At 40.0% G+C, this 22342-nt stretch overlaps 1 protein-coding gene across 1 annotated transcript in view; it reads right to left on the reverse strand.

Moving 5' to 3' along the window:
• Positions 1-22342, reverse strand: part of SENP7 (SUMO specific peptidase 7) — a 199254-nt gene that overhangs the window by 66586 nt on the left and 110326 nt on the right. The window contains exon 6 of the mRNA XM_025374920.1: positions 14057-14251. Within this exon, the coding sequence (XP_025230705.1) occupies positions 14057-14251 (195 nt within the window). The remainder of the gene's footprint in view (positions 1-14056; positions 14252-22342) is intronic.

Consider the following 22342-nt stretch of genomic DNA (forward strand, 5'->3'; position numbering starts at 1 on the left):
AGCATGAACTTCCTGGGCACCGGGGATAGCAGGTTGCATGGCAGTGGGAGGCAGACTAGTTCCTGGGCAGAAAGGGGAGTGTCCCCAGTGAAGCCCCTCCTTCAGGTCTGGGACAGCCTGAAGCCTGAGGCCCAGGCTCCCAGTTCTGAGGACCAGAGTAACAACTTATGGTGCTTTCTCCAGGCTGACCCAGGGCTGCCTATGGACAAATCAGCATGCACTGCCTCCCCTACGAAGCCCATAAAACCCCCAGGACTCAGCCAGACCCGGGCAGACATCAGGACTATCTGCCTGCAGAGAGGAACTAGCCACTGTGAGTCCCCTCTCAGCTGAGAGCTGTACACTTAACGGGATGACCTGCCTGTGGATAGGACTATCCATTTCGGGCATGCTGAGAGCTGTACTGTCACTCAATAAAGCATCTCTTTGCCTCACTCACCCTTCAGTTGTCCACATACCTAATTCTTCCTGGACAAAGGACAAGAATTCAGGATCTGCCGAGTGGCAGGACTGGAACAGCTATAATACAAACAGGGCTAAAACACGTCCCTCGCTTGCCACGTTGCGGGAGACTAGAAAAAGAGAAGACAGAAGGAGAAGCTGCGGCCCTTCAGGGAGCCCAGACCTAGGAGTTCCCCTAGCCAGGGCTGTGACACCCTCTTTGGGGCTCTGCAGTTCCTGGTGTCTCCAAGCTTCCGGGCACGACCTCATTCCCCAGTGGCAGCAATGGAAGCCACTTGCAGTACGACTGGTCCAGCTGCAGTCTCGTGGGAAGCCACCGCCCATACCAGCACCTGAAGCTGCCCGACCCGCCACAGCTGACATGTCTGGCTATGCACAGTGGCCAGACCCAGCACTCACTCGCTCACACACCCCTCGCCACTCAGCACCTGGCTCGCACTTGGCAGGTATGGGATCTGCGCCAGTAGTGGGAACCAAGCACAGCCTGCCAGACCAAGGGGGCAGAACAAGCCCACCAGACCCAAGCAAAACTCAGGCAAAGATGTCACCAGCTGGTGAAGCAACACCACAAGGATCCTGTGACACCACCAAGATTGTAAGCTTCCTGAGGTCTCCCCAGAAGCAGATGCTGCTGTGCTTCCTGTACAGTTTGTACAACTGTGAGCCTATTAAACCTCGTTTGTTATATATTACCCAGTATTGGGTATTCATTAACAGCAGGGCAAGAATGGCCTAATACAAAAAATGAAAGATGAATGAAATGAAGACAATTTAATGAAAACAATTATATATTTTTGCCTACAGTTTATCAAAAAAATGCTTGATCATAACACCTAATTCTTGTTAGAGTATAACAGAATCAAACTGAAAGGGTTTACTAGAATAAATATATGAAGATGTGTGTGTTTGCGTGTGTGTGTGTATATATATATTTATATATATATATATATATATGCCACTTACTGAAGCATTGACATATAGAGAAAAAAAATACCTTGAATGTCTTCTCATGAGGAATTACACATAAGTAAATGAAGTGAACACTCCCCATAACCTCAAAGTGCACCCTCAGACCCCACCCAAGGACAAGGATGACCGCCACAGCAGATTTTGGCAAAAGGCAGGGGCTAAATCTGCCACGTTTAAGAGATTTAACAGTGCTCAGTCCAGCTTCAAAGCCCACACCAAGGCCCCACACAGGCAGAGTCTAATGTCAACCATGCATTTTTACTTAGCAAAGCAGCTGGTCCTATCCATCCAATGGGCAACTCCACCTAAACTTAGGGCCTCTCGTGCAACTCCATCCAACTGCTGAACTCAAATAGCAGAATCACACAGCCAGAGAATACATCATGTGACCCTCTCCATCTAAGACAATTGCACTACCATCCAGAGCTCAAATGAATTGCAGAGCTCCTCCCGTGGTCTCAGTCGATAGCAAAGCCCAGTCAGTTGACCTACCCAAACTCCGAGCAAAGGCAGCGGCTAGAGAACCCAACAGCAAACTCTGCCTACCAAGGATCATTACCAGCTGACACATCCAGAATTATAGGCCAGACTAAATGGTGAAGGTCCACCTCTGCCAAAACTGTAAAAACTAAAAAAGCTGGCTCTCCTCAAATGGGCAGACAACAACACAAGGAAACAAGAATCAGAAAAATCAGGATATCATGACACCTCCAAAATAAAATGAGCAAAGGCCCTAACAACAGGACCTTGAAGAAAGATCTGTGAAAGGACAGATAGGAAATACAGAACAATCCTCTTAAAGAACTTCGGTGAACTACAAGAATACATGGATAAAAAAATTAATAAGGGGGCTTCAAGAGACCGACTACAGGTATCTGGCACTTAACTCCTCCACAACTAAGGACCAAAACAACTGTTAAATAACCACCTATCAAATAGAGCTCCTAAAAATAACACTGTAATTCAGCAGAGAACTGACAGGGAATCTATGAGGCACAGAAAAAGAGGGAAATGAAGCAACTGGCTTGGCTAAGATGCACTCAGAGCCAGGACAGACTCCTTGCTGTGGGGAAAAGGTAAGCAAAAAATCTCCAGAAGTTCATGTTCCACTGAAGACTCTTGCAATCCGAGGTAAAGGAGAGCCTCTTGGCCCTGGCAGGATCTGAGACTAATATGGGGGCTGCCTGGAGTCCACACAACTGCACTGTTCAACAGGGAGAGATCATTCTGCATCCCACATATCCCTGAGACTTAAGCAGCTGCAACACAGCACCATTTTGAGAGCCTAGCTACCAACAGACTATGTCATGCCCTGAGGCCCAAGAGTCCCTCTATTTCCACATCCCTGAAGGCCTGCTGACATTCCCCAAATCCACCCAGAAGGCTGCAGCATTGCAAGGTTGGCTGGACCACCAGTAGTGTGGCCAGATTCCCGGCACTCTAGCCCAGGCAGTATCCTGCATGCCAGAAAACAAGTAGTGCAATGCACCAGGAAGGCTGCCCCCAGGACAAAAGGAGTCAAACCATGTTCTCCCAGAGCCTAAGAGGTGCCTGCCTAGGCACTAACAGCAACCCAGCTCCCTCCAGGGACAGAGCTGCTACAACATCTGCACACATCTTCAGAGGGTCTGGGGACCAGCCTTCCCAGCTGACATCCCAGGCCCCCAGAATAAGTGTCTCCTACCTGCTGCAGGCACTAGCATATGCCACACAGGGGCATAAAAATGGGCAAGCCCTGCCATCACCACCAATGCTGGCACCCAAGTACATCATCTGGGAGCCTGGGAATCAATGGACCCTAGCAACTGCTGTTGCTGGCACCCATGTGCACCATACAGGGGACTGAGTACATGCCTTCCCTAACCATTGCCACCATCACCAGGGCCTGAGTGCATGGTTCAGGGACCTGGGAAGCAACCAGCCCTACCCAATGCAGCCAGTGCCCACATACACAATCAGAGAGCATAAGAGTAGGTCAGCCCTGCTCACTGCCACCGTCAGCACATGAATATGCTGTCCAGTGATAAAAAAAAATCAACCCACCACACTAACTACCACCAGTACCAGCACATACCATTGAGAGGCCTGACAATAGGCCTATGCCACCCGCCAACATCACAGCCAGCATGAGCCATTCTGGGGCTTGAAAACAGACCTACCCCACCCACCAATACCACTGCTGGTACCCAAGTGCACCGTCAACCTGTCTAAGGATTAACCCAACCCACCCATTATGGCCAGAGCCTTGCACACACCACTGGGAAGCCTGACTAGAAATCTGCCCCCTCACAACTTCTGCTGGCGGCACCCACATACATCATTCTTGGAGCTGGGGATTAGCCTTCCCTGCCCACCACTGCTGGTGCCCAAACAGCCATCATGACCACCACTGCCAGCACCACAGTGTGCCATCCAGAGGTCTGGGAAATGACACACCCGGGTTGCCACAGCCACTGCCTGTGCACTCCATCAGGGAGCATGAGGACAGGCACTTCCTGCCAGCCACCGCATAAGTCATTACCCCCATATTTTTTCTGGGAGCCTGAAAATCAACCTGCCCCATCTGTAACCATCTGCACACACCATCTGGGGGGCTAGAGGACAAGTCCATCTTACCCACTGCCATCACTGCCAATGAGCACATGTATTGTCAGGGGGACTAGGGATCGACTAGGGAGCACACCACCGATGGCTCCTGCACATGGCTTCTGGGGGACTAAGTACAAGCCTACCTGACATGCAGTGTATGGGAGCCTAGGGATAGGCCCACCCAGCCTGCTGGCAGTTCCTGCATATGCCTCCTGGAAGTTCGGGGACTGGCTAGCCCAGCCACCACAGGCACCCACTTGTGCAGTGCTTAAGGAATAAGGATTGACCAGTCACACCTACTACCATCACCAGCGCCACTCACATATCACAAAAGTCTATGAACCACCACTGCCACCATGACACCTGAGCAAGCCCACCTGAAGGCCCAAGAACTGGCCCACCAGGACCTGCCACCACCAGCACAACTGTTAGAAGCCTGGGGGTCCAAGGACCAACACATCCAGCCTGCCACCACCACCACAGGTATCTAAGGCCAGCTTGCTTGGAGTCTAGCACTCTAGAGTGGTGCATCCCTAGCTCACCGCAGCCTTGAACTCCTGGGCTCAAGCAATCCTCCTAACTCAGCCTTCAAACCTAGCAAGAGATTTAGACATACAGACACAGGAAATACAGAGATCCTCAAATAGATACAATACAAAAAGGTCTTCTCCACAGCACATCATGGTCAAACTACCAAGTCAGAGACAACAAGAAAATTCTAAGAACAGCAAAAGAAACCTGTCTAGACACTTAAAAGAGAATCTCCATCAAACAAAGAGCAGATTTCTCCACAGAAAACATGCAGGCCAGAAGAGAATGAGATGATATATTCAAAGTACTAAAAGAAAAAAAAAAAAAACTGCCAGCCAAGGATACCATACCTAGCAAAGTTATCCTTCATAAATCAGTAAGAGTTTTTCCCAGACAAGCAAAAGCTGAGGGAACTCTTCACCACTAGACAGGCCCTACTTACGTTAAATGCTTAAGAGAATCCTACACCCAGAAGCAAAACGACACTATCTAAAATAATGAACATACCCAAAAATACAAAACTGTTGAACAGATACACAAATGAAAATGACAAAGGAGCTGAACACTGTCACTACAGAAAACCACCAAACTGAAGTGATAAATGATAAAAGTGGAAGAAAGAAAAAAAGGATATACAAAACACCTAGAAAACAATTTACAAAATGCAGGAGTTAAGTACTCATTTATTAATAATAGCCTGAATGTAAAAGAATTAAATTCCCAACTTGAAATATATGAGCCGGGCACAGTGGCTCATGCCTGTAATCTCAGCACTTTGGGAGGCTGAGGTGGGTGGATCACCTGAGGTCAGGAGTTAGAGAAGAGCCTGACCAATATGGTGAAATACCATCTCTACTAAAAATACAAAAATTAGCCAGGTGTGGTGGTGGGCACCTGTAGTCCCAGCTACTTGGGAGGTTGAGACAGAAGAACTGCTTGAACCTGGGAGGCGGAGGCTGCAGTGAGTCAAGATTGTGCCACTGCACTCTAGCCTAGGCAACAGAGAGAGATTCTGTCTCAAAAAAAAAAAAAAAAAAATCAGAAAGAATCCATTTTTTAAATGACCCAACTGATATATGACCCAACTGTATGCTCCCTACTCACATCACCTGTAAACATATACATTGACCGAAAAAAAAAATTTCCACACAAATGGAAACCAAAAGCATGCAAGAGTAGCTATGCATACATCAAACTTTAAGTCTGCTTTCAGTTTCCATTTGCAGATTTTAAATCATGCTTTTGGTTTCCATTTGTAGACTTTAAGTCAAAAACTATAAAAAGAGACAACATCATTATATAATGATAAAGGGATAAACTGACAAAGAGGATATAATTCCAAATATACATGCACTTAATATCAGAAAACACAGAAATATAAAGCAAATATTATCAGATCTAAAAGAAGAGACAGACTCCAATACAAAAATAATGGGGGATTTCAACCCCCTACTCTCAACAGTGGACAGATCATCAAGACAGAAATTGAACAAAAAAGCATCGGACTTAATCTACACTATTGATCAAATGGGCCTAACAGACATTTACAAAACACTTCATCCATAGCTGGAGAATACACATTCTTCTCATCAGCATATGGAGCATTCTCCAGGATAGACCATATGTTAAGACACAAAACAAATCTCAATACCTTTTTAAAAATCAATATCATATCAACTATCTTCTCAGACTGCAATGGAATAAACCTAGAAATCAGTAACAAAGAAACTTTAGAAACTGTACATGGAACTTAAACAACATGCTCCTGAAGAACCACCGGATCAAGGGGAAAAAACATAAAAAAGAAATTTAACAAGTATTAAAACAAACAAAAACACAGAAATACAGCATACCATAACATATGGGATCCAGCAAAAGCAGTACTAAGACGGAAATTTATAGCAGTAAACACCTAAATCAAAAAGTAGAAAGATTTCAAATAAACAACCAAATGATGCATCTCAAAAAACTAGAAAAGCAATAACAAACTAAACCCAAAATTAGTAGAAACAAAAAGATAATAAAGTCATAGAAGAATTAAATGAAATAGAGGAAGAAAAATTAAAAGGATCAACATAATGAAAAATTGTGTTTTAAAGACAAACAAAAATCACTGGCTATACCAACCAAGATTAAAAAAAAAAAAAAAAAAGACACCAAAATAAATACAATCAGAAAACAACAACAACAAAAGGAGGCATTAAAACTGATACCACAGAAATACAAACAATAATTAGAGGGTATTATGAACAAGTGTATGTCAGCAAATTGGAAAATCTCAAGGAAACTGAAAAATTCCTGGAGACATACAACCTACAAGATTAAATCAGGAAGAAAGAGAAAACCTGAACATACCAGTAACAGGCAACAAGATCAAAGCAGTAATAAAAGGTCTACCAACAAAGAAAAGCCCAGGACTGGACGGTTTTATTGCTGAATTCTATCAATCTTATAAAGAGGAACTAACACCAATTCTTCTCAAACCATTCCAAACAACTTAAGAGGAGGAAACTTTATCTAACTCATTCTACAAGGCCAGCACTACACTGATAACAAAACTACACAAGGACATGAGAAAAAAAAGTTCAGGCCAATATGAGCAACATAGATGCAAAAATCCTCAACAGAATACTAGCAAACAGAATCCAACCACACATCAAAAAGATAATGCACCATGATCAAGTGAGATTTATCTCAGGGATGCAAGGATGGTTCAACACGCACAAATCAATAAATGTGGTACCTCATATTAGAATGAAGGGCAAAAACCATGTGATCACCGCAGTAGATGCAGAAAAAGCATTTGATAATATTCAATATCCCCTCATGATAAAAACTCTCAAAAAATAGGCACAGAAGTAACATACTGAAACATGATTAAGGCCCTATATGACAAATCTACAGCCAAATTATACTAATTGAATAAAATCTGGAAGCCTTTCCTCAAAGAACTGGAACAAGACAAAGATGCCCACCTTCACCACTCTTATTCAACACAGTCCTAGAAGTCCTATCCAGAGCAATTAGGTAAGAGAAAGAAATAGAGGGCATCCAAATTAGAAAAGAGGTAGTCAAATTATCCCTCTTTCCAGATGACATGACCATACATATAGAAAAACCTAAAGACTCCATCCAAAAACTCTTATAACTAATAAATTCATTAAAATTGAGGACACTGAATCAACATAGAAAAATCAGTAGCATATACCAACAATGAACTAGCTGGGAAAAAAATAAAGTAATTCCACTTAGAATAGCTATGGAATAAAATACCTATGAATAAATTTAACCAAAGAGTTGAAAGATCTCTAAATTGGAAATTACAAAACACCAATGAAAGAAATTAAAGAGGACATAAACAAATGGAAAGATATCCCAAGCTCATGGATTAGAACTAATAGTGTTAAAATGACCATACTTCCCAAAAGAATCTACAAATAAAATGCAATCCCAATCAAAATGCCAATGATATTCTTCCTAGAAGTAGAAAACCCAATCCAAAAAGTCATATGGAACCACAAAAGATACCAAATAACCAAAGCAATACTGAGCAAAAAGAACAATGCCGAAGGCACCACACTACCTGACTTCAAAATATATTACAAAGCTATAGTAACCAAAACAGCATGATATTGGTATAAAAACAGTTGGGTGTGGTGGTACACATCTGTAGTCCCAGCTATTCAAGAGGCTGAGGAGGGAGGATTGCTTGAAGTCAGGAGTTCAAGGATACAGTGAACTATGATTGTGGACTGCACTACAGTCTGGATGACAAAGCAAGACTCCATCTCTTTAAAAAACAAATACACAGACCAATGGAACAGAACAGAAAACCTAGAAATAAATCCCCATATTTAGAGCCAATTGACTTTCAACAAAGGCACCAAGAACATTTACTACAAAAGGATACCCTCTTCAATAAATGTTGCTGGGAAAACTAGATATCCATATGCAGAAGAATGAAACTATACCCCTATTTTCACCATATACAAAAATCTACTCAAAATGGGTTAAAAATTTAACCATAAGACCTGAAAATGTAAAATTTCCAAAAGAAAACGGGAATAACTATATGACATTGGTCTGAGCAATGATTTTTTAGATCTCACCCAAAAAGCACAGGGAACAAAAGCAAAAAAACAGACAAAAAGGATTACATCAAAATTAAAAGCTTCTGTACAACCAATGAAATCATTTTCAGAGTGGAAAGACAACCTATAGATTGGGAGACAGTCACAAATCATACATCTCACTAGGGATACATACATATCTAAAATATGTAAGGAAACTCAACTCTATAAAAAGCAAACAAATAATCCAATTTTAAAAATGTTTAACAGAATGAATAGACATTTATTAAAAGAAGATATACAAATGCCCAACAGACATATGAAAAAATGCTCAACTTCACTAATTAGGGAAATATAAATGTCTTAGTCTGTTTCGTATTGCTGTAACTGAACACCTGAGACCAGGTAATACAATATAATGAACAGAAATTTATTTAGCTCACAGCTAATCAAGCTGAAAAGTTCAAGACTGGGTGGCTACATTTGGCAGCTTCTAGTGAGGGCTTCCTGTTCTTCATAGCATGGTAGAAAAGTGTAAGAGGAAGCAGGAGTGTGCAAAAAGACTAAACAGGACAAACAGGTTTATAACAACTCATTCCCATGGGTACATGTGGTATTTGGTACATGCACAGAATGTGTAATGATCAAGTCAAATTATATGGGGTATCCATCACCTCAAGTATTTATCATTTCCATGTGTTGGGAACATTTCAATTCCTCTCTTCTAGCTATTTTGAAATATACAATGCACTACAGTCACCCTACTCTGCTACTGAGTATTAAAACATATTATTTCTATCTAACTATATAGTAGCCATTAACCAAATTCTCTCCATTGCCCCCAACCACACATACACTTCCCAGCCTCTAGGGCTTGTAATTCTACTCTCTGCCTCTATGAGATCAACTTATTTAAGTTCTCACATGTAAGAGAGAACATCCAATCTTTATCTTTCTGTGCCTGTCTTATTTCATGTAATGACCTCCAGTTCCATCCATGTTGCTGCATATGACAGGATTTCATTCTTTTTTATGGCTGAATGGTATTCCATTGTGTATACAGACACCATATTTTCATTATCCACTGATGGACACTTAGGTTGATTCTGTATATTTGCTATGGTGAATGTACTGCAAAAAAAAAAAAAAACATGGTAGGTGCATGTATTTTTTCGGTATATTGACTTCCTTTCCTTTAGATAAATACCAGTGGCAGGACTACTGGATTGTACAGCAGTTCTATTTTTATGTTTCTTTTTTAAATTTGGGGGGGGTTGTTTGTTTTTGTTTCTATTTTTTTAATCTATTTCAGTTTTCAGAGAAATCTCTATACTGCTTTCGATAATAGTTACACCAATTTACATTCCCACCAAGAGTGTATGAGTTTCCTTTTTTCCACATCCTTGCCAGCATCTGCTATTCTTTGTCTTTCTAACGGCCATTCTAGCTGAGGTAAGATGATATCTCATTGCAGTTCTGATTTGCTTTTCCCTTATAATTAGCAATGCTGAGCACTGTTCACATACCTGTTTGCCATTTGTATGTCTTCTTTTGAGAAACGTCTTTTTATGTCACTTGCACACTTTTTAGTGGGATTATTTGTTTATTTTTACTGTTGAGTTGTTTGGATTCCTCATATATTCTGGGTATCAGTCCCTTCTTGGATGAATAGTTTACAAACATTTTCTCCCATTATGGAAGTTGTCTCTTTACTCTGTTGATGGGTTGGCTCTTTAGCTGTGCAGAAGCCATTCGGCTTAATATAGTCTCATTTATGTGTTTTTTGTTGTTGCCTGTGCTTTTGAGGTCTTAGTCATAAAATCTTTGCCTAGACCAATGTCCAGAAGCGTGTCCCCTATGTTTTCTTCCAGTAGTTTTATAGTTTCAGGTCTTACATTTAAAGTATTTAATCCATCTTGGGTTGATTTTTATATGTGGTGAGATATAGGGGTCTAGTTTCACTCTTCTGCATATTTTCCCAGGATCACTACTGAAGAGGGTGTCCTTTCCCCAGTGTATGTTCTTGGTACCTTTTGATGAAAATCAGCTGGCTGTAAATACATGGATTTATTTATAGGTTCTCTGTTCTGTTCCATTGGTCTATGGGTCTGTTTTTATACCATGCTGTTTTGGTTACTATAGTCTTGTAATATATTTTGAAGTCAGGTAGTGTAATGCCTCCAGTTTTATTCTTTTCACTTAGGACTGCTTTAGCTATTTGGGCTCTTTTTTAATTCCATATGATCTTAGGGTTAAGATTAACAAATTCACCTTAAGGGAAGAAAGAACTAAAGCTTGGTTTAAGGAGTTCAGTATTTATTAAACTAAATGGGGAGGCTAACAAAGCTGTAACAATTGCTTTGGCAGCAATGGTGATGACAACAGTGGACTCAGGAACACATGTTGGCACCCTCATTGTATAATATTTCAGTAACATCAACTATAGTAATATCCTTTAATAGTACTTTTGATATCAGTACCAATAAGAGAGACACAAAAATAATGACTAACTTTTAATAATCACCTACTAACTTCCTGGCATTATACTTGGGACTTTACATGGATCATCTCGTTAAATCTGCACACTAACTCAATAAGGTGTGTATTATTATCCCTGTTTTAAAGACAGGGTAAGAAACTTGCCCAAGGTAAGTCAGTGTATTAGCAGTATAGCTAATATCTTAATCCAGATGTCTGGGTCCAAAGTTTATGCTTATTCCAAATACACGAATCAAATAAAATTGTCACCAAGAGAATGAAATTTCAAAGTCCACATCAAAACCACCTGGAAATTTCACATCTATTTAGAAAGGATTTAAAGGACAGCTAGTGTTCCCACTGAATAGTTTTGGGGAATGATCGGAAATATTATACCTATTAATATTATTAAACCTTAGCCCCAGAATGGCATTAAGGCAGAAGTGTACAGATTACAATTTGATTGTTTCATACAATCTTCAAAAGTGTGACTTTTACAGCATAAATGTGCACTGACGTCATCTGAGTTCCATGGCAATGGTACATCTTGAGTTTTCTTTTAATCTTTCTTTTTTTTTTTCTAATCATTTGACTTAAAGCTCAATCATCACAACTTCATCTCCAACAGAAAGTACCTTCAATAATATTTTCATTTATTTTATTTATAATATTTTATGGGCACAAAGAATTATCAGAAGTGAGATTTAAAAGAAAAGGAAAAGAACATTTTTGTGAGGTAGATAGGGCATTCAAAATTACTTCTCTTTTCACAACTCAGAAAACTGAAGCTTACATTAAATGACATAAGCATTAACTCAAGTGCAAAAAATTTAGTATACATTGAGCTAAGTACTAAGTATATGCAAATAAGACACAATACCTCTTCTCCTCGAGGAGTTCATGGTATAGCAGAGGAGGTGGAAACAAACAGCTATACTGCAGCGTGGATAGATACTTTTGTTGTTGTTGTTGTTGTTGTTGTTGTTGTTGGTTTTTTGTGTATTTTTTGAGACAAAATTTCATTCGTTGCCCAGGCTGGAGTGCAATGGGGAGGTCTCAGCTCACTGCAACCTCCGCCTCCCAGGTGGAGGCAAGGATTACAGGTCCCTGCCACCACACTCAGCTAATTTTGTATTTTCAGTGGAGACAAGGTTTCACCATGTTGGTCAGGCTGGTCTCGAACTCCTGACCTCAGGTGATTCACCCCCCCTTCACCTCCCAAAGTGCTGGGATTACAGGCGTAAGCCACTGTGCCTGGCTGCTGTTGTTTTTGAGATAGGGTCTTGCCCTGTCACCCAGGCTAGAATGTAGTGGCAATCACAGCTCACTGCAATCTTGAACTCCTGGGCTCAAGCGATCCTCCCACCTCAGCCTCCCAAGTAGCTGAGACTACAAGTATGCACCATCACACCTGGCTCATTTTTTTCATTTTTAGCAGAAACAAGATCTCACTATCCTGCCTAGGCTGGTCTTGAACTCCTGGCCTCAAGTGATCCTCCTGCCTCAGCCTCCCAAAGGGCTAGGATTATAGGCATGAGCCACTTGATAGATACATTACTAATTTCCCCAATTACACATTAAATTTAGTAACTGAATAATGCCACTGAAATTCTCATTTTGGGAGGAAAACTTAGAGACCTAATAAAGTATAAGGTTAAAATTGTCATTACTAATTCACTAAGTAGAACCTAGGTGAAAATAAAAAATATTTTCCAAAAGAAGAAAAATTCAAGAATTCATAGAAAATAAAGAGTTTAAAATAATAAAATTTGTTGCAGATCTTTAAAAAGGCAACTATAAGTACTATTTAATGTAATTAGATTTACAATAGAAATACAAACCAGAAGTTAGCTTTGGATAGTTCGGGGGGAAAACATTAAGATAATCAACTTTTCATTTATATAAAAAGTATCCTACAGGCTGAACACAGAAAATAAAAAGAGAAGCTTCAGAAGCTTGTGGCAAATGGAAGTTTATAAATCTAAGAGAATTTACTAACTGACCATCCCTAGCTTTGTGCCACAGATGTTTTCTTATTTCCAGTCCACACACAATCCTCTCCTAGAGCTTAAAACAAAGGCAACTTAAGATCTGCATTTCTCTTATTGGCACAACAAGCTACGTTTGTCAATGGAATTCAGCTTTTCCATTTGTTAATGGAAAATCTCAGACCATTTTTTAAGGAATGTGTTCAGTCATTCATTCAAAAAATATTTACTGAGCACTGAGTACTAGTTAAAATTCTAGAGTCTGAATATAAAAATAACGGACAAGGCCGGGTGTAGTGGCTCATGCCTGTAATCCCAGCACTTTGGGAGCCCGAAGCAGGCAGATCACGAGGTCAGGAGATCGAGACCATCCTGGCTAACATGGTGAAACCCTGTCTCTACTAAAAAAATACAAAAAATTAGCTGGGCATGGTGGCACGTGCCTGTCGTCCCAGCTACCTGGGAGGCTGAGGTAGGACAATCGCTTGAACCCGGGAGGCAGAGGTTGCAGTGAGCTGAGATCGCGCCACTGCACTTCAGCCTGGGTGACAGAACGAGACTCCACCTCAAAAAAATTTAAAAAAAATAAAATAACAGACAAGACTGAATGGGTAGATGGATAGATGGACAAATAGAACAGAAAAAGAGAAGGGAATACACTAATGTCAGAGGAATGGATTTCAATGACACCAGACAAACTGGGATACTGAAATAGGTTACCAGATTTTCATTAAGTGTCTGTATTCATTTTTCCAAAACACAAGTATGGTGACCAGTGCTTCTGAAACACATTATTAGCCATGGGCTGTTGGTTCCAATAGCCATTCCAACCACCATGGGAGAAAAATAATACCAACTATCAGAGCACATGTACCTCACATTTAGCAATAATGTATCTGTGAAAAAGAACAGGGAAGGATATATCAAAATAAATATAATTATTTTGAGTAAAGTTATCACTAAACATACCTTTCAGATAAATAACAGCTCTTGTGAGGGTTTAGACTTTGATAAGATTCTAGGCTGCCATCAGATGATGAAGAAAGTTGCTCTGATTGCAAGTTGTCTGTATCACTCAAACTTCCCTCGGTTACAGGTGGGGTCCTTATGTATTTTCTTCCTAACTCCGTTCCCAGGACATTCGTCAATATAACTCTGGGTATCCTGTCACATAGAATAACAAACACTGTACTGTACTGAGAAGTTTTCAGTTAAAAAAAAATGTATTCCAGGAAGCTGAATTTTCAATCATTGTCATCTTAGCACAAGAAAGCTGTTTGAACTATACCACCCTAGAAATTAACCCATAAATACTTAAAAATTTAGAAAAACACAATCTTTTTGTTTCTAGAAGCACTTGTTTCTTATCACTTACAGCATAGATTAGCCTGTCACTACAATGTCTTTAATTATACTAATGGATGCCATTGAGGGGCTTAAAATTTTAACAAATTCTTCTCTAAAAAATGCTTTCTTTCCTTTTCCAGAAATTATTAAAAACACAGCTTACTACAAATCAAGAAATCTTTGTTCTTCTCATTTAACAGAAAGATCTTTGATAAGTAATTTACACACTTGCAATTGGGAAATGACAAATGACAAATTCAACAAGACATCATTCAGACTGCATCTCTGGTAATGAAAGATTCCATAACTGAAACAGCACATATAATGGTGATAACATATATGCTAATATATAATAGCATCAGGAAAAGAGTCAATACATTTAAATGTTTAGAAAATTAAAGTTTTTGTTTAGTTGGTTTTCCTTTTTTGAGACAGGATCTCACTCTGTTGCTCAGACTGGAATGCAGTTACACAATCACAGCTCACTGCAGCCTCCACCTCCTGGCTTGAATAATCCTCCCACCTCAGCCTCTTAAGTAGCTCAGACTATAAGCACAAGCCACCACACCCAGCTTACTTTTTTATTTTCTGTGGTGACAATGTCTCATTATGTTGCCCAGGCTGGTTTCAAACTCCTGGGCTCAAGCAATCCTCTCACTTCAGCCTCCCAAAATTCTGAGATTACAGGTGTGAGCCACTGCATTTAGCCTGGAGTGTATTTTTAAGTCTCCAGACCTTAAATTGGTGAGTTTTATATCAAATGCACTACATAAGCCTGACATCTTCTTAAACAGAAGATGTATATTTGATATATAAAGAAGTACATTTGGTATAAAATTAGTGCAATCTTTACTTTGCTGGCCAGCCATTCTTATGAACATTACTTTGCCACACTACAATAATGCCTTCAATATTGATATTCAGCCCAGAATTCACTGGCCCAAGTCATATTATTGTGACTTTTTAAAGTTCTTTTTATGTAATTTTAAAGTTTTCCTAACTCCTCTTTATTAGATGCCCGGTTGACTGTTATCGATATGCCACTAGCAATACTTTACTTATATTTTGTTTGTAAGAAACAATATACAGAAAGGGCCAGAGTACAAGCACACCTCATTTTATTGTGCTTCACTTTACTGCACCTCACAGATACTGTGCTTTTTTACAAATGCAAGGTTTGTGGCAACCTTGAGCAGAACACATCAATCAGCATGATTTTTCCAATACCATGTGCTCACTTTGTGTCTCAGTGTCACATTTTTGTAATTCTCAAAATATTTCAATCTTTTCATTATTATTTTATCTATTATGATGATCTGTAATCAGTGACCTTTGATGGCACAACTGTAATTGCTTTGAAGCACCACAAACCACGCACACATGAGACATTGAACTTAATTAACAAATGTTGTGTGTGTTCTGACTGCTTCACCTACCAACCATTCCCCTACCTCTCTCTCTCCCCTCAGGCCTCCTCCCTATCCCCTGAGACACAGCAATATTGAAATTATGCCAATTAATAGCGCTACCATGGCCTCTAAATATTCACGTGAAAGGAAGAGTCACAAGTCTCTCACTTTAAATCAAAAGCTAGAAATGGCCGGGTGTGGTGGCTCACACCTGCAATCCCAGCACTTTGGGAGGTCAAGGTGGGACAATCACTTGAGGTCAGGAGACTGAGGCCAGCCTGGGCAACATGGCAAGACTCCATCTCTACAAAACACAATTAACGAGCCATCCAGCCATGGCAGTACATGCCTGTAGTCCAGGCTACTTGGGAAGCTGAGAGTGGAGCATCACTTGACCCCAGGAGTTCAAGGCTGCAGAGAGCTAGGATTGCACCACCTCTGTTTGCCTGGGAAAGAGCGCAAGTCCTTGTCTAAAAAAAAAAAAAAGAACTAAAGCTTAGTAAACTTAGTGTGGAAAGCATGTTGAAAGCTGAGACAGGCTGAAAGCAAGACTGCTTGCTGCAAAGAGTCAAGTTGTGAATGCAAAAGAATAGTTCTTGAACAAATTTAAAAGTGCTACTCCTGGCCAGGTGCAGTGGCTCACACCTGTAATCCTGGCACTTAGGGAGGCTGAGGCAGGTGGATCACTTGAGGTCAGGAGTTTGAGACCAGCCTGGCCAACATGGTGAAACCCCATCTCTACTAAAAATACAAAAATTAGCCAGGTGTGGTGGCAGGCACCTGCAATCCCAGCTACTCGGGAGGCTGAGGCAGAAGAATCATTTGAACCCAGGAGGCTGAAGTTGCAGTGAGCCAAGATACTGCCACTGCATTCCAGTCTGGGCGACAGAGTGACACTCCATCTCAAAAAAAAAAAAAAAAAAAAAAAAAAGCTACTCCTATGAAAACACAAATAGTAAGAAAGCAAAACAGTCTTACTGATGATACGGAGAAAGTTATAGTAGTCTGAATACAAGATCAAATCAGCCACAACATTCCTTTAAGCCAAAGTCTAATTCAGTGCAAGATACTCTCTTCAAGTCTATGAAGACAGAGAGGTTAGGAAGCTGCAGAAGAAAAGTTCGTTTACAAGCTTTAAGAAAAGAAGTTGTCTCAGCCTGGACAACATAGTAAGACCCTGTCTCTACAAAAAAATTAGAAAACATTAACTGAGTACGGTGGCATGCACCTGTAGCCTCAGCTACTTGGGAGACTGAGGTAAGAGGATCACTTTAGCTTGGGAGGTCAAGGTTGTAGTGAGCCATGATGGTGCCAGCTGGGAGGTCAAAGCTGAAATGAGTCATGCTGGGCAACAGAATGAGACCCTGCCTCAAAAAAAAAAAAAAAAAAAAACTATCCCCATAACATGAAAGTGCAAGGTGAAGTAGCAAGTACTGATGGAGAAGATGCAGCAAGTTATCCAGAAGATCTAGCTAGGATAACTGATGAAGGTGGCTACAGTAAACAACAGATGCTCAACACAGATGAAAAAGACTTCTGTTGGAATAAACTGACATCTAGGAATTCCATATCTAGAAAGGAAAAGTCAATGCATAAGTTCGAAAGATAGGCTGACTCTCTTGTTAGGGGCTAATGCAACTGGTGTCTTATCTGTGAAGCCAGTACTCAATTACCATGCAAAAGATCCAATGGCCCTTAAGAATTATGCTAAATTGGGCCGAGCATGGTGGCTCATGCCTGTAATCCCAGCACTTTGGGTGGCAGAGGCCAGCGGATAACTTGAAGTCAGGAGTTCGAGACCAGCCTGGCCAACATGGCGAAACCCCATCTCTACTAAAAAAAAAAAAAAAAAAAAAAAAAATTAGCCAGGCATGGTGGTACACACCTGTAGTCCCAGCTACTTCAGAGGGTGAGGCAGGAGAATCGCTTGAACCTGGGAGGCAGAGGTTGCAGTGAGATCATGCCACTGCATTCCAGCCTGGGTGACAGAGCAAGACCTTGTCTCAGAAAAAAAAAAAAAAAAGCTAAATCTACTCTGCCTGTGCTCTGAAAATGGAACTACAATGTCTGGATGACTGGATGACAGTACATCTGTCTACAGCGTGGATCACTGAAATGACTTAACCCACGTTTGAGAACTGCCACTCAGAAAAAAAATAAATAAAATTCCTTTCAAAATATTACAGCTCGTTGACAATGCACCTAGTCACCCAAAAGCTCTGATGGGGAAGTACAAGAAAATTCGTGTTGTTTTCACGCCTGCTAATAAAACATCCATTCTACAGCCCAAGGATCAAGAAGTAATTTCAAGTTTCAAGTCTTACAATTTAAGAAATACATTTCATATAGCTACCACAAACAGTGATATCCTCTGATGGGTCTGGGAAAAGTAAACTGAAAATCTTCCGGAAAGGATTCATCATTCTAGATGCCTCTGCATAAAACAACAAAGGTAACAAAGTACAGTGAAGTTCACATTTTCGCTTAAACAAAAGTATAGGCATATACTTGGAGACAGAGCTGGTTAAGTTCCAGACCCCCGCCATAAAGTAAGTATCAAAATAAAACATGTCACATGAATTTTGTGGCCTCCTAGTGAATATATAACTATGTTTACACTAGAGTGTAGTCTGTTAAGTGTGCAATGGCACTGTGACTAAAAAAAATGCACATCCCCTAATTAAAAATTTCACAACTATTTTTCTCTACATAAAGACACTATGTTCTTTTCATTATGTTCCAGGCAGCATAAAATTTTAGATCCTTAGAGAACTTTAAAATAAATTAGTCCTCTCTTTATTGTAAACATGAAGAACCCAAAGCTCAGAAAAGTGAAATAAGCTGCCCAGTTATAAGTAGCTTTCCTAGTGGAAGAACCTGGGCCTATTATCTTTTGGGGTTTTTTGTCTGTTCTATTCCATTATACCACATCCTCAATACTAATTTGCCAAAGGATTCCAGATAACTGAGATTGCCAATAGATACTTCAGGAAACTCCTGAAAATATCCATTTATACCATAATCAGAATAAAAAGTGCTGCAACAACTATCTAGAAAACCCGATAGTCTCAGCACGAAAGCTCCTTCAGCTGATAAAACAACTTGAGCAAGGTTTCAGGATAAAAAAAATCAATGTACAAAAATCACTAGCATTCCTATATACCAACAACAGCCAAGTGGAAAGCCAAATTACAAAGGCAATCTCATTCATAACGGCCACAAAAAGAATAATATACCTGTGAATACAGTTAACCGGGAGGTGAAAGATCTCTATAAGAAGAACTATAAAACACTACTTAAAAAAATTAGAGAAGACACGAATGGAGAAACATCCCAGGCTAATGGATAGAAAGTACCAATATTAAAATGGCCATACTTCCCAAAGCAATTTACAGATTCAATGCTATTCTTATCATACTACCAATGACACTCTTCATAGAATTAGAAAAAACTACTTTAAAATTCATATGGGATGAAAAAGAACCCCATATAACCAAGACAATACTAAGCAAAAAGGAAAAAACTGCAAGAATCATCTTATCTCCCTTCAAACCATATTATAGGGCAATAGTAACCAAAACACCATGGTACTGGTACAAAAATAAACACACAGACTAATGGAAAAGAATAAAGAGCCCAGAAATAAGACTGCACACCTATAATTCTGTGATCTTTGACAAACCTGACAAAAACAAGCAATGGACAAAGGGTTCCATATTTAATAATGGTGCTGGGAAAACAACTAGCCATGTGCAAAAAATTGAAATTGAACCCGATTGTTACACTATATATAAAAATTAGCTCAAAATGGATTAAAGACTTAAATGTAAAACCTAAAACTATAAAAAACCTAGAAGAAAATCTAGGCAATACCATTCAGGACATAGGTAAGCACAGGCAAAGAGTTCATGACAAAAATGCCAAAAGCAATTGCAACAAAAGTAAAAATTGACAAATGGGATCTAATTAAACTAAACAGCTCTGCACAGCAAAAGAAACTATCATTAGAGTGAACAGACACCCTACAGAATGGGAGAAAGTTTTTGCAATCTATCCATCTAACAAATGTCTAATTTCCAGAGTTTACAAGGAACTTAAACAAATTCACATGAAAAAAAGCAAACAACCCCATTATAATGTGGGCAAAGGACATGAACAGATATCTTTCCAAAGAAGACACATGCAGACAATAATCATATTTTAAAAGCACAACATCACTGATCATTAGAGAAATACAAATAGAAACCACAATGAGACGCACAGTGAGAAAACAATGTGAAGAGACACAGGGAGAAGAGAGACATCTACAAGTCAAAGAGAGAGGCCTGGCATACGCCCTTCTATCACAGCCCTTAAAACACCTTGATTGGATTTCTTGCCTCCAGAACTGGGAACAAAAGGGGATAATGGTGGATGGGAGGCAGACTAGATTGCAGCTCTGACTCGGACAGACAGAGCAGCATGTGGAAGCTCGCATCGTGAAGTTTTGCTCCAGAACAACTGCAGGAATAAATCAGGAAGCCTGAGAGGACCCATACACCTTACGAAGGAACCAGAGTGCACCAGCAGGACCCAGACACCCCAAATACTGTGCCGGTATCCATGGCTGAGAAGCCCATAGATGGTTCAGGTCACAAGACTCTGTGCAGACAACCACCAGTACCAGCCCAGAGCCTGGTAGAATAGCTGGGTGGCTACATCCAGAAGAACGATAACAATCACTACAGCTCTGCTCTCAGGAAGCCACATCCATAGGAAAAGGGGGAGAGTACTATATCAAGGGAACACCCTATGGGACAAAGGAATCTGAGCAACAGCCTTCAGCCCTAGACCTTCCCTCTGACAGAGCCTACTCAAATGACAAGGAACCAGAAAATCAACTCTGGCAATATGACAAAATAAGGTTCTTTAACACCTCCAAAAAATCATACTAGCTCACCAGCAATGGACCCAAACCAAGAAGAAAACCCTGATTTACCTGAAAAAGAAATTAGGAGTTTAGTTACTAAGCTAATCAGGGAGGCACCAAAGAAAGGTGAAGCCAAATGTAAGTAAGTCCAAAAAATGATACAAGAGGTGAAGGGAGAAATATTCGGGGAAATAGCATAAATAAAAAACAATTCAAACTTCAGCAAACAATGGACACACTTATAGAAATGCAAAATGCTCTGGAAAGTCTCAGCAATAGAATTGAACAAGTGGAAGAAAGAAATTCAGAGCTTGAAAACAGGTCTTCAAATTAACCCAATCCAACAAAGACAAAGAAAAAAGAATAAAAAAATATGAACAAAGCCCCCAAGAAGTCTGGGATTATGTTAAATGACCAAATCTAAGAATAATAGGTGTTCCTGAGGAAAAAGAGAAATCTAAAAGTTTGGAAAACATATTTTGGGGAATAATTGAGGAAAGCTTCCCCAGCCTTGCTGGAGACCTAAACATCCAAATACAAGAAACTCAAAGAACATCTGGAAAATTCATCACAAAAAGATCATCACCTAGTCACAATGTCATCAGGTTATCTAAAGTTAATATGAAGGAAAGAATCTTAAGAGCTGTGAGACAAAAGTACCAGGTAATCTATAAAGAAAAACTCTCAGATTAACAGCAGATTTCTCAGCAAAAACCTTACAAGCTAGAAGGGACTGGAGCCCTATCCTCACTCTCCTCAAACAAAACAATTATCAGTCAAGAATTTTGTATCAAGCGAAACTAAGCTTCATATACAAAGGAAAGATACAGTCTTTCTCAGACAAACAAATGCTAAGAGAACTCACCACTACCAAGCACTGCAAGAACTGCTAAAAGGAGCTCTAAACCTTAACATAAATCCTGGAAACACATCAAAACAGAACCTCTTTAAAACATAAATCTCACAGGACCTATAAAATACAAATACAATTTAAAAAACAAAAACAAAAACAAAAAACAAGGTATACAGGCAACAAATAGCACAATAAATGGAATAGTACCTCACATCTCAATACTAACATTGAATGTAAATGGCCTAAATGCTCCACTTAAAAGATACAGAATTGCAGAATGATTAAGAATTCACCAGCCACTATCTGCTGCCTTCAAGACACTCACCTAACACATAACGACTTGCACAAACTTAAGGTAAAGGGGTGGAAAAGACATTTCAGGGAAATGGACAGCAAAGGCAAGCAGGAGTAGCTATTCTTATATCAGACAAAACAAACTTTAAAGAAACAGCAGTTAGAAAAGACAAAGAGGGACATTATATAAGGATAAAAGGACTAGTCCAACAGGAAAATATAAACATATATGCATCTAACACTAGAGCTCCCAAATTTATAAAACAACTACTAATAGACCTAAGAAATGAGATAGACAGCAACACGATAATAGTGGGGAACTTCAATACTCCACTCACAGCACTAGACAGGTCATCAAGACAGAAAGTCAACAAAGAAACAGTGGATTTAAACTATACCCTGGAACAAATGGACTTAGCAGATATACACAGAACATTCCATCC

The sequence above is a fragment of the Theropithecus gelada genome, chromosome 2, assembly GCF_003255815.1.
Source record: "Theropithecus gelada isolate Dixy chromosome 2, Tgel_1.0, whole genome shotgun sequence".
Lineage (NCBI taxonomy): Eukaryota > Metazoa > Chordata > Mammalia > Primates > Cercopithecidae > Theropithecus > Theropithecus gelada.